Below are 13,042 nucleotides of genomic sequence, written 5' to 3' on the forward strand. Positions count from 1 at the left end.
TACACATGTATTATCTACGCTGATACCAAAATAGGGTAGGGGCAATAATTGCTGTAAATGATAGATAAGTTACAGCCTGCCCTTCTATAAATAATATAAACATGTGAGGCACAGCGATGATGCGTTATGCGGATAGCCTTAGATATATTAAGGTCAATCTCTACTTGGCAGCAAGTTTCTTAGGTAAGATCACAAAGTATGCCCCCAGCTAGTTGCTGATGGATGGTTATAGAATATCACCTATGGTGCCTGCTGACTTGTGTTCAGGCACTGTGAGTTTTTGATAGTCAGTGTGATATACTTTGGACAAATTAGCAGGGGTGCTGCCAGCGGCTGGTGGTGGATGCTGAATAGTAATCCACCTGTGTTATCTGCGCTAATACCAAACTAAAGTAAAGGGTAGGGGCAGTAGTCGCTGTAAATGGTAGATAAGTTACAGCGTGCCCTTCTAAACACAATATGAGCGTGTAAGGTATAGCGATAATGCGTTATACAGATAGCCTTAGATATATTTGAGGTCAATCTCTAATTGGCAGCAAGTTTCTTAAGTAAGATATCACGGTATGCCCCCAGCTAACTGCTGATAAATGGTCACAGAGTATCACCAATGGTGCCTGCTGCACGGTGATAGAGTAGTGCGCATTACAATGAAAGGGTTCCTGTGGGTAAAAACATAAATCAAAAATACATCCTAGTCAGAAGCGAGTCAGAGAGCGTCACCGCTAGCCGGCGCGCGCTTCGCATTCAGCTTTTTCAAGGCCAACCCGACAGGCCTTCCTGAGGTGTTTAAATACCCTCTTGATTGGTGGGCGTGAGTATCTCAATGTTGAGTGACTGGAGAGTATCCAATCATCTATTCGCTCCTTCTCCGGAGCGGCGTATAGTAGTTCAGTCAGCTTGTTTGAATCACCGTGCGTATTGAAATTCTAATAGCGCAGTGACCAATGATCGGATCGTACAGACTGGATGGGCGTAGTAAATTATAATGTCAAACTATACTTGACATGTGTCTCGTCTTATGTGTGTATTTGACACATATTCTTGTATAATAGAGATCCCCTCTGAAGCGGTTGACAGCGTTCTGCGATGGCACATAAAGTATTAGTGTTTAGAGAAGATGTTTATTAAAAATATTAAAGATATTGATATGTGTGCCAGCGATATGTATTTACCTATCCCTGAAATAACCGAATAAGGAATGAGGGGGTAACATCTGTCTAATCGATGCATGTGAGGAGATTAATACGCAGTTCCCTAAATTAGCCATAAATGCGGTGCAATATACAGCAAGACAAAAAGTATAATTTGTAACTGTTTGTATCAGTAATGAATAACCGCTTACCGATACAGATTACCATGAAAGGAAAGTAAAGCTGCCTTTGAGATTATCAATAAATTAAAATAAAAGATATCAATAAAAGCTAAATTTTAATCGTTAAGCTCATTTAGGTGCACCACATCAGGACACACTTTTCTCTTTTGCTAAGACTCGAAGAAGTGTACCGGGTTAGCCAGTAGGTAAGAAGACTCCGACAGTATACCTGGTTAGCCAGTAGGGGAGAAGACTCGGAGAGTGTATGCCTTATATACACATAATGCCACCAGTAGTGCCATATATACACATAATGCCACCAGCAGTGCCTTATATACACATAATGCCACCAGTAGTGCCATATATACACATAATGCCACCAGCAGTGCCTTATATACACATAATGCCACCAGTAGTGCCATATATACACATAATGCCACCAGCAGTGCCATATATACACATAATGCCACCAGTAGTGCCATATATACACATAATGCCACCAGCAGTGCCTTATATACACATAATGCCACCAGTAGTGCCATATATACACATAATGCCACCAGCAGTGCCTTATATACACATAATGCCACCAGTAGTGCCATATATACACATAATGCCACCAGCAGTGCCTTATATACACATAATGCCACCAGCAGTGCCATATATACACATAATGCCACCAGCAGTGCCATATATACACATAATGCCACCAGCAGTGCCATATATACACATAATGCCACCAGTAGTGCCATATATACACATAATGCCACCAGCAGTGCCTTATATACACATAATGCCACCAGCAGTGCCATATATACACATGCCACCAGCAGTGCCATATATACACATAATGCCACCAGCAGTGCCTTATATACACATAATGCCACCAGCAGTGCCATATATACACATAATGCCACCAGCAGTGCCATATATACACATAATGCCACCAGCAGTGCCATATATACACAATGCCCCCAGCAGTGCCATATATACGCATAATGCCACCAGCAGTGCCATATATACACAATGCCCCCAGCAGTGCCATATATACGCATAATGCCACCAGCAGTGCCATATATACACATAATGCCCCCAGCAGTGCCATATATACACATAATGCCACCAGCAGTGCCATATATACACATAATGCCACCAGCAGTGCCATATATACACAATGCCCCCAGCAGTGCCATATAAACGCATAATGCCACCAGCAGTGCCATATATACACATAATGCCACCAGCAGTGCCATATACACACATAATGCCACCAGCAGTGCCATATATACACATAATGCCACCAGCAGTGCCATATATACATATAATGCAACCAGCAGTGCCATATATACACATAATGCTCTCAGCAGTGCCATATATACACATAATGCCCCCAGCAGTGCCATATATACACATAATGCCACCAGCAGTGCCATATATACACATAATGCCACCAGCAGTGCCATATATACACATAATGCCACCAGCAGTGCCATATATACACATAATGCCACCAGCAGTGCCATATATACACATAATGCCACCAGCAGTGCCATATATACACATAATGCCACCAGCAGTGCCATATATACGCAATGCCCCCAGCAGTGCCATATATACGCATAATGCCACCAGCAGTGCCATATATACACAATGCCCCCAGCAGTGCCATATATACACATAATGCCACCAGCAGTGCCATATATACACATAATGCCCCCAGCAGTGCCATATATACACATAATGCCACCAGCAGTGCCATATATACACATAATACCACCAGCAGTGCCATATATACACATAATGCCACCAGCAGTGCCATATATACACATACAGTAATGCCACCAGCAGTGCCATATATACACATAATGCCCCCAGCAGTGCCATATATACACATAATGCCACCAGCAGTGCCATATATACACATAATGCCACCAGCAGTGCCTTATATACACATAATGCCACCAGCAGTGCCATATATACACATAATGCCACCAGTAGTGCCATATATACACATAATGCCACCAGCAGTGCCTTATATACACATAATGCCACCAGCAGTGCCATATATACACATGCCACCAGCAGTGCCATATATACACATAATGCCACCAGCAGTGCCTTATATACACATAATGCCACCAGCAGTGCCATATATACACATAATGCCACCAGCAGTGCCTTATATACACATAATGCCACCAGCAGTGCCATATATACACATAATCCCACCAGCAGTGCCATATATACACATAATGCCCCCAGCAGTGCCATATATACACATAATGCTCTCAGCAGTGCCATATATACACATAATGCCACCAGAAGTGCCATATATACACATAATGCCACCAGCAGTGCCATATATACACATAATGCCACCAGCAGTGCCATATATACACAATGCCCCCAGCAGTGCCATATATACGCATAATGCCACCAGCAGTGCCATATATACACATAATGCCCCCAGCAGTGCCATATATACACATGCCACCAGCAGTGCCATATATACACATAATGCCCCCAGCAGTGCCATATATACACATAATGCCACCAGCAGTGCCAGATAAACACATAATGCCACCAGCAGTGCCATATATACACATAATGCCACCAGCAGTGCCTTATATACACATAATGCCACCAGCAGTGCCATATATACACATAATGCCACCAGCAGTGCCATATATACACATAATGCAACCAGCAGTGCCATATATACACATAATGCCACCAGCAGTGCCATATATACACATAATGCCACCAGCAGTGCCATATATACACATAATGCCACCAGCAGTGCCATATATACACAATGCCCCCAGCAGTGCCATATATACACATAATGCCACCAGCAGTGCCATTAGGAGGACCAACTCATCCCTTTAATCCGGGACACATATTAATTACACAGGTTCTGTGGCTGGCTTTCACCTGGTTTTAAACTGCCACAGAACCTGTGTAATTAATATGTGTCCCGGATTAAAGGGATGAGTTGGTCACCCTAAGTGCCATATATACACATGCCACCAGCAGTGCCATATATACACAATGCCACCAGCAGTGTGCCATATATACACATGCCACCAGCAGTGCCAGATAAACAATGCCCCCAGCCAGTGGTGCAAGTCTAAAAAAACACTTAGTGGTACTGTGTGCACACCGAAGGCACGTGCCAAATAATGGGGGTGTGATACACATATGCCCCCAACAGTGCAGTGCCAGATACACATATGCCCCCAATAGTGCCAGATACACACATGCTCCCACGGTGTTAGATAGACACATGCTCCCACGGTGTTAGATAGACACATGCTCCCACGGTGTTAGATACACACATGCTCCCACGGTGTCAGATACAAATATGCACACAGTAGTGCCAGATACACATATGCTCCCAGTAGTGCCAGATACACATATGCCCCCACAGTGCCAGATATTACCCCACAGTGCAAGAAACACATATGCCCCCATGGTGCCAGAATTTCCCACCAGCAGTGCAACTCACCGCTGCTGCTGCTGCTGTTGGGGAGAAGAGAGAGCAGCACGCACCTCTCCTGCCCTCACCCCAATCCGGTGCTCCCCTGCTGTCTGTCTCCTCCTTTGCCGCTTCCCTTCTGACGGGTGGAGAGCGTATCGCGTGTCTTTCCTTAACTTCACTGTGTCCCTGTGACTGGGCTGTCAGAGATCGCAGGCTGACTCCTGATTGGCTGCCGGCCCGTGAGCTCTGATTGGCGCACGGCCCAGTTACAGCCCAGTTGGCGCACGGCCCAGTTGCACAAATCGCTCTTCTCCACTCAGAGGGGAAGCGGGGGCAGAGACAGACAGCAGGGCAGGCCGCAGGTCCCGGAACGTGGTTCCTGATGATGTCATTTTGCAAAAGAGCTTCAGGAATGGCGTTACAGGACAAAAATAGCCCTTGTGGACCTAGAACACCCTGACATACTCAGTGAACATAGAGGCCTCTGGGTCTAATTCAGGCCTGATCTCTCTTCTGCAGATAACTGCGAGGAGTGGGAACCCCACTCTGTGCAAGTCTGCGATGACATTTGCGAAGGGATTGTTATTCGCTGTTCTCTGTCCATACGTAATTCACTCACTATGAAATGATTTCCCCAATCTGTCTGCGTAACTCTGACACTACCACAACTCTGCGACAGAATCGGGGTGAGCGAGCCTGGCGCTGATGTCACAGACCCTCCCCCACAGGATTTTTTGGCTGACTGGCCTCTCGCGTGTGCAGTTGTTTCATAATTATATGCCTTGAGAAATTGCAGGGCTGCGATCAGTTCTGAATAACCCCAAAGTATCAGTCCCTAACTGCCATGTTACAGGCTGTGTTTGAAAAGTTACAGTTAGGTGCAGATTGTCTGGTAGTTAATCTCTGTTCACTTTATCTCTCTCCAAGTCTTAGTATTGTGCAGAATACTGAGCGTCATTCCTTCCTTACGCCACATTTACAGCCCACCATACATCAGAGCGGTGGAACGAGCGAGCGCAGGTGTGTAAAAGCACATACAGTACAATTGCTCGTCCGACTGTAATGAGAGCCACCGGATGAGACGTGCGGCACTGATGAGAGGACCAACCACCGGACCCGCGGGTGTGCGTATCGTATGATCTTGTCCACACGATGTGCACACAATCCACTGCACAACCAGTCGGGATCGGACGTTTGGGTCCAATCTCGTTCTGGTGTCTGGGGCCCTTTAGATTCTTTACCGCAACTTTGGTGACTTTCTCCCATTGTTATCAGACGCATCACTACACCGTTACACATAGAATATATATATATAATGCTACAACTCAGCTGTAATAAAACATTAATGACACGTTCTGCTCTCTGGTGTCACCCTGAGGCTCTATCACAACCCGACGTGCCCCAAATAGGTCCTCAGGGATATCTGGACAGTAATGAGACCATTGAGCTTCGGAAACAATAGAATAAAGATGAATTACCTCTCCGAGTCTCCTCCGATGGTGTCACCCGCTCTCTGTGGGGAAGAGAATGAGATAAGATTTAGCATGTGATGGGAGGGGTGGGAAGAGGAGGGCGAGAGAAGAAGACACATAATGGTAAATACGATGTGACAGAGAGACAGTGTTTGCAGAAGTCAGGAGGAAGTGAGGTCTCGGAGAGAATCTATGTAAATATCACCGAGCGCTCGCTGCAGTAACACATAATAATATATCACACTGAGCTGATCAGTATACAATACATATACTGTATACAGCCCACCACCAACCTGGCTGCCCACTGATACCCCGTTCTCACTGCCGCAAAAACCTGGGTTTTTGCCAGGGCAAGCAGTAATTTCCTGTGTCCTGTCTCAGTGTGAAAGGGTCTTTGTGAAATTCCCGGGTGTTATGCCCTGGGAATTACACACAGTTTTTTTGCAGGGTTTTTCCTGGGTAATACATGGGTGTGTGGCAGTGTGAATAGGATAGACCCGGGTTTTTCTCAAAAAATGCAAAAAAGCAAGTTCATTGCATTGCTCAAAGCTGCTTTTTAAACATCCAATCAAAGCTGCTCCTAGATGCTACACACTTGATGGCAGGCATATCAGGGGAAGCAGTGTAAAAGGGGCAGACACAGGAATTTCCCGGGTCTAAGGTGCAGTATGAATGGGGCCTGTAGAGCTGAGATGCTCTGTGTCCCGCCAAAAACACGGGAACAAAAACCCGGGATTTTGCAGGGGTGGCAATGAGAATGCAGCATTACAGAGCACAGAGAGGAATGCAATGATGTGATAATCCCGCGTGCCCTATACACTGACCAGGCTGCCAACTCCTGCACTTACTGTAGGTGCCAGCCTCAGGACTCACCCTATGCAGTCTACGTACTAAGCCTTGGAGAATGATAACGTGGAGAGAGATAAAGCAGGGTGGCCTACTTTTCAGCTGCCCTCTCCGGGAGAAGGCAGCCAGCTAGCTGAAGAAGAGCCGGTGGACATGCCGTGAAGGGGGCGTGGCCGGAGGCGGGGCTGAAACTCTGTGCTGTATTATGGCATGTGACCATTGCAATCTCGTCATCATGGCCACGCCCCCGCATTGCTGGTATTTCAGGCATTGAGTGGGCCACAGTGACGCGATCAGTTCTAATTGATCCAGGACTGCGGCCACACTGAGTGATCAATGGTATTCAGCCTGTTTATTAGGGGCTTAAACAGCACAAACCCTTTCAGGCCATCATATTCGGATAGCCCTAGGCTGAGAGGGAATTCATCCTCAGTTTCTGTCTATGGGTCTGTAGGGTTAAACTGCTGCATACCTCCCAAATGTCCCGCTTATTGCTGAAACGTCCTGTTTTTTGGGCCATATCAACGTCCGTCCTGGGGCCGGCTGGGTCCCGCAGTGGGGGGGGGGGGGGCATTGGGAGTCCCCCCCGTCATCCATGAATAGATACTGTGCGCATTCACTAACGTTGCTGGGCATGCCTCCACAGCAGTGAAAACCGGGTGTGGCCACGCGGTAGTGACTCCAGTACAGGCCATGACCCCTTCCACACCTCAAAATTTTGCACTGTCCCGTCTGGCAAGGTTAAAATGTTGGGAGGTATGCTGCCACCCTGTCTGCCACTGCAGCTCTGTATCACACCTGTGCCACGTGTGTGTGTGTGCCGCCCACTGTTGGCTCCTACCTTACGCAGCCAACCAGCTCGCTTTTGGCCTAAACTGGATGAAATCAATATTGTGATCTGTGAGGTGGTCAAAAGTGACTGGAAATGGCATGAAAATAATATTCTTGGGGTTACTAATACCGTAGTATAAGGGTGGGGGTGATAACAAGATTTCACATCAGCCTGGGGGATATCCAGATATGCTGCCTGAAAGAGTGTGGGTGGGGGTGACACTCTCTTTCAGCCTGGGGGATATTCTGGCCTGTGACAGTGTAAAAGGTTGGTTATGACACAGTTTATAATCAGGGTAATCAGGATATGCTGACCTGTGAGAGCACTATGTGTATAGTTAGCGCTACTAATGTCGGCAACTGGTGTGGGCACGTGTATAGTCAGCGCTACTAATGTCGGCAACTGGTGGGAGCATGTGTGTAGACAGAGCTAGTGATGTCGGCAACTGGTGTGGGCACATGTATAGGCAGTGCTACTGCTGTTGGCAACTGGTGTGGGTATATGGTTACAGAGTAGCGCCTTGAGTCCTGTTGGAGAAAGTGCTACTAAATAAATTCTACTTACTTACTTACTTACAGTGCTACTAATGTCGGCAACTGGTGTGGGCATATGTATAGTCAGCACTACTAATGTCGGCAACTGCTGTGGGCACGTGTATAGTCAGCGCTACTAATGTCAGCAACTGGTGTAGGCACGTATATAGTTAGCGCTACTAATGTCAGCAACTGGTGTGGGCACGTGTATAGTCAGCGCTACTAATGTCGGCAACTGGTGTGAGCATGTGTGTAGACAGAGCTAGTGATGTTGGCAACTGGTGTGGGCACGTGTATAGGCAGTGCTACTGCTGTTGGCAACTGGTGTGGGTATATGGTTACACAGTGCTACTAATGTCGGCAACTGGTGTGGGCATATGGTTACACAGTAGCGCCTTGAGTCCTGTTGGAGAAAGTGCGCTATATAAATTCTACTTACTTACTTACAGTGCTACTAATGTCGGCAACTGGTGTGAGCACTACGTATAAGCAGAGCAACTACTTTTGGCAACTGGTGTGGGCGTTCTGAATAAGCAGCCCTTCAAATGTGGGCATATCCAGGAGTATTCGGAGCATTATGTGTAGCATAATGTGTGTCAATATCATATGGGCATTATGGTGCATGGCATATTTTGTAAGGAGAATTACGGTGTGTGGCATAATGTGTAATGGGCATTATGGTGTGCTGCATATTGTGTAAGGGGCATCATGATGTGTGGCATAATGTATAATGTGTAATGGGCATTACTTTATGTATAATGTGCCTTACTGTGTGTGGTATAATGTGTAATGGGCATTGAGGTGTGAAGCATAATGTGTTATGGGGATTACAGTGTAATTGGTACTTTTATGTGACGATGCCCATTCCCCATAAAGCTACGCTCCTACATTTTTGCACGCTCCTACGGCGCAAACTCTCCCTGTTTTTTTAACTCATGGCACCAAAATGGCTAGTTACAGCTGTGTAAGGTGAATAATATTGTGCTACTATGTGGTGTAATTTGGTGTGGGAGTATTATTGTGTGGCCATTCCCCTTCCTTGAGAGATCACACATTTTTCTTTTGGTGTGCGCTGTCCCTTTGTAAAGCTTGGGTGGGCGCAAATTTATAGTTTGCAGGAGGGCGACAAACCCCCTAGCACCGGCCCTGAGTATACACTGACACCGCGATAGTGACCCCTAGTACCCAGAGTCTACAGTGCTAGTGGCCGGGGCCAGGACGGGGCACAGACGGCATCTGCACACGGGCTCCCTCCGCTCTAGAAGTGCCACTGCCTACCAATAACTCAATGTCCCTACTCATGGTTACATATTAAGGGCACCTTGGTTTTACAACGCTGGTCACAACTGCTCAGGGCTTTAATATTATATAACATATCTGCAGTAGCAGCTGACAATATACATTCTGCAATGTACTGTACAGCAGGAACTGTACTGCAAGGTTACCCTAATAATAATAATAATTGTATGTAGTGCTATAGGACACAAGGAGCCATAATAATGTCTAATGAAGCAAATGTAACTGCAGCTTTAGGACCAAACGCTGGGAACTTGATATAGATAAATACAGAAACAGGAACAAAATTTGTACAGATTGCAAAATATAAGACTCCCCCACGGTCAGGACTGTGAGTGCAGAGTTCTAGGTGACGCAGAGCATTCAGTGTTGCTGTAATAAGAAGTCACACTACGTCCACCCACATCTGGTACAGAAACAACTGAGCACCAACTTTACCATAAATAGGTCACGTGATCTGGAATCATCCATTATAAGGATCAAATACAGTCAACATTTTATATTATGATTATTATATGAATTATTAATAACAATTATTTATATTGTGCCCGCACAATAGGCAGCGCCACACTACTGGGAAGACGCACAATCGTAAATGCATCATAACTCTTATTAATCAGACAGCGGTAACAGGGCGCTGCTCGCTTACACTCTGTAGGGTGAGTGCTGGGTACTGCTAACCCAAAAACAGATTGGACATGTCTGAGATGTCCGGACCACTCTCCCAAAATGCTGAATCGCCACCCAATCTACACCTGCCAATCACTTTGCCTGTAAATAACTTAATTTGGTCTTGGACTACTAAACTGAGGCACCCCTGCAAGAGCCTCACAAGCTTGATTTGTTCTTGCAGAACTACAACTCCCAGCAGCAGCACGCGGGGGCAGGCCACGCGTTATGCAGAGTCCCATCCCACAAAGTGATTGCAGCGATAGCTATATACAGCGAATCAATCGCATGATTAAAGAAGCTCCCCAGCTGCGCAGCCATTCGTTTTGGCAGAGGGGGAGCAACATTTCTGGATATGCCTCTGGTGGGTTTCCTCCGGGTACTCTGGTTTCCTCTCACATATATATCAGTAGGTTAATTGAGGGACTTTGCCAGTATGGAATGGTTTCACAGAAATGAATCGGGAGATGTTTCTGATCTCCTGCCCTATAGTACCCTATAGTACCGAGTTTCTTTTTCTTTTTCTTGCCCTATAGTACCCGTCAGGAAGACCATGGGGACGTAGCGTGACACCAATAAGCCCTGGAAGGAACAACCCCCCTTCAGTGCGTAAGAGTAAGACATTGGGTCGCTATCAGGGCCCCCGTCATGTGAGTCTCCCTGTACGTATTACACAGCTGATGTATCCCGGGACACGGGGCCTTATTCTGATCGGAGCGGCCAAACGTGCGTACGTTCACAATTACCGCACGCTAGCCGTACGCGGCCGTTAGGGTTAAGTCCGCCCACAAATCGGCCGCTTGCGTACGGGCAGAAATAACGTAGAAGGGGAGTGGTGTACAAATGAGCGTACGGCAACGTACGCGGCCGGCCCAGCCCTTACACTCCGTCGACTAGCGTACGACTGAGCGTACGGCGCCGTCTACGGCCGTCTTTCCTCCGTCTCCCCACCGCCTTCTTGCGGCGATCTGAGCGTACGCCAGCTTGCACGGACGGGTCCCTATTGTTTTCAATGGAAAACTCAGCTTATGTCACCGCTCGTGAGAGTGAGCGTACGTCCGTGCACGCTGGCATACCCTTCACATATATGGACCTGCAAATCTTGCCTCTCAACTACTAATCTGACAATTGATTAATTAATCTATTTGTTATTCACTTATTGTTTTCTATTAACTCAATTGTCTACCTTAATAAAGACCTAATAAAACTACATTTTAAACCACATTACATGTATATTTGTTATGTTCTAATGTGGCATTTTAATCACTATCTATGTGTCCCCATATTGCTGTTACTTTTAAATCAAGTTATGTTGGTGTTTCTGTATATGTACTAAATTATGTCCATAATTAGTTTGTCCAAAATGTGTAACATGTATACCTACCCTGATGTTATGTGTGATGTTTTAATCGAAAAACATTAAACATTTATGCATTTTCACTATGTGTTATTTTACTCCAAAACACACACATTTACACATCAATCATTACCCCTCACCTCAAATTACTAATATAACTTACATTACACATCTGTATGTACCTACCCTTACAAGCCCTCTAACATATTTATTATTAAAAACACAGGCAATTTATAATACAATATCAACTTTTATTTATTACAAACATAATAAGGGGGGGGGGGATAAAAAAAAATTAAATGCGGGCCTCCAGTAGGCCAAAAAGAAGTTGAAAATAAAAAAGGGTCAGGAAGATCTCCCGAATAAGGGCTGCCACCTCCTCCTGCTGCTGTTCAGTGTCTGTAGTGAAGGGATAAAAAAAAAAAATAATATATAACATAAACAAATGTTTGTTGTATTTGTACATAATAAAAAGTTGTGAGTTATGTGTGAAGGGCACATACATTTTTAAACTACATTGAAGATGGGTCTGCTGTAAACACAGTACTAAAAAAAAATATGTTAACACACACATACTGTACATAGTAAATAACATTAATTCAATTACTCCTTCATCAATGAATGTATGCTGTATCCCAATTGGTACTTTGTTTTTGGGGGACTGTCCTCTAACCTCACAATTAGCCTGTGCTATTTAAGGGTTATGACATTGTTGTGGCTTAAGCACTCCTTACTATTTTAAATTTAGGACATTGCTGTACAAATTATAGGCCTACAGCTATGTTTGTAAAGCATGCATCCGCATGGCCTCACACACTATTACCAAAACAATCTCGACATTTAAGTTGCACCAGTGGCAGATTAAGCCTTTGGGGGGCCCGGGGTACTTTAGAGCGGGGGGCCCCCTTGCACTTGTCATTACTGGCCGCACACTGCATGGCCGAATATTATACTGTCAAAACATAGAGTAAAGGCAGAATAAACTTGGTCAATGGTTACCTGCAGGGGAGATTATATATATATATATATATATATATATATATATATATATATATATATATATATATATATATATATAGACAGGGGGTTGGCGGCACTCGGAATAATAATAGACACCATATATATATATATACACACACCACATGAAAAGCCTGTGTTTGTCCCCCTGCCCCTTACTCTGGAGGAGACCTCACAGTCCTAGTGCTGCCTCTGATTAAAAACCCTCCTATGACTAAGCTGCTGCT

At 45.3% G+C, this 13,042-nt stretch overlaps 1 protein-coding gene across 2 annotated transcripts in view; it reads right to left on the bottom strand.

The window, feature by feature from the left end:
• The window catches only part of LOC146036386 (connector enhancer of kinase suppressor of ras 2-like), a 410,449-nt gene that overhangs the window by 47,716 nt on the left and 349,691 nt on the right, over positions 1-13,042 (bottom strand). For both annotated transcript variants that reach the window (XM_083160369.1, XM_083160368.1), the window contains exon 14: positions 6,272-6,306. In XM_083160369.1, coding sequence (XP_083016495.1) covers positions 6,272-6,306 — 35 coding nt within the window. The remainder of the gene's footprint in view (positions 1-6,271; positions 6,307-13,042) is intronic.

Source organism: Crinia signifera, chromosome 9, assembly GCF_055691185.1.
Source record: "Crinia signifera chromosome 9, ASM5569118v1, whole genome shotgun sequence".
NCBI classification, from domain to species: Eukaryota; Metazoa; Chordata; class Amphibia; order Anura; family Myobatrachidae; genus Crinia; species Crinia signifera.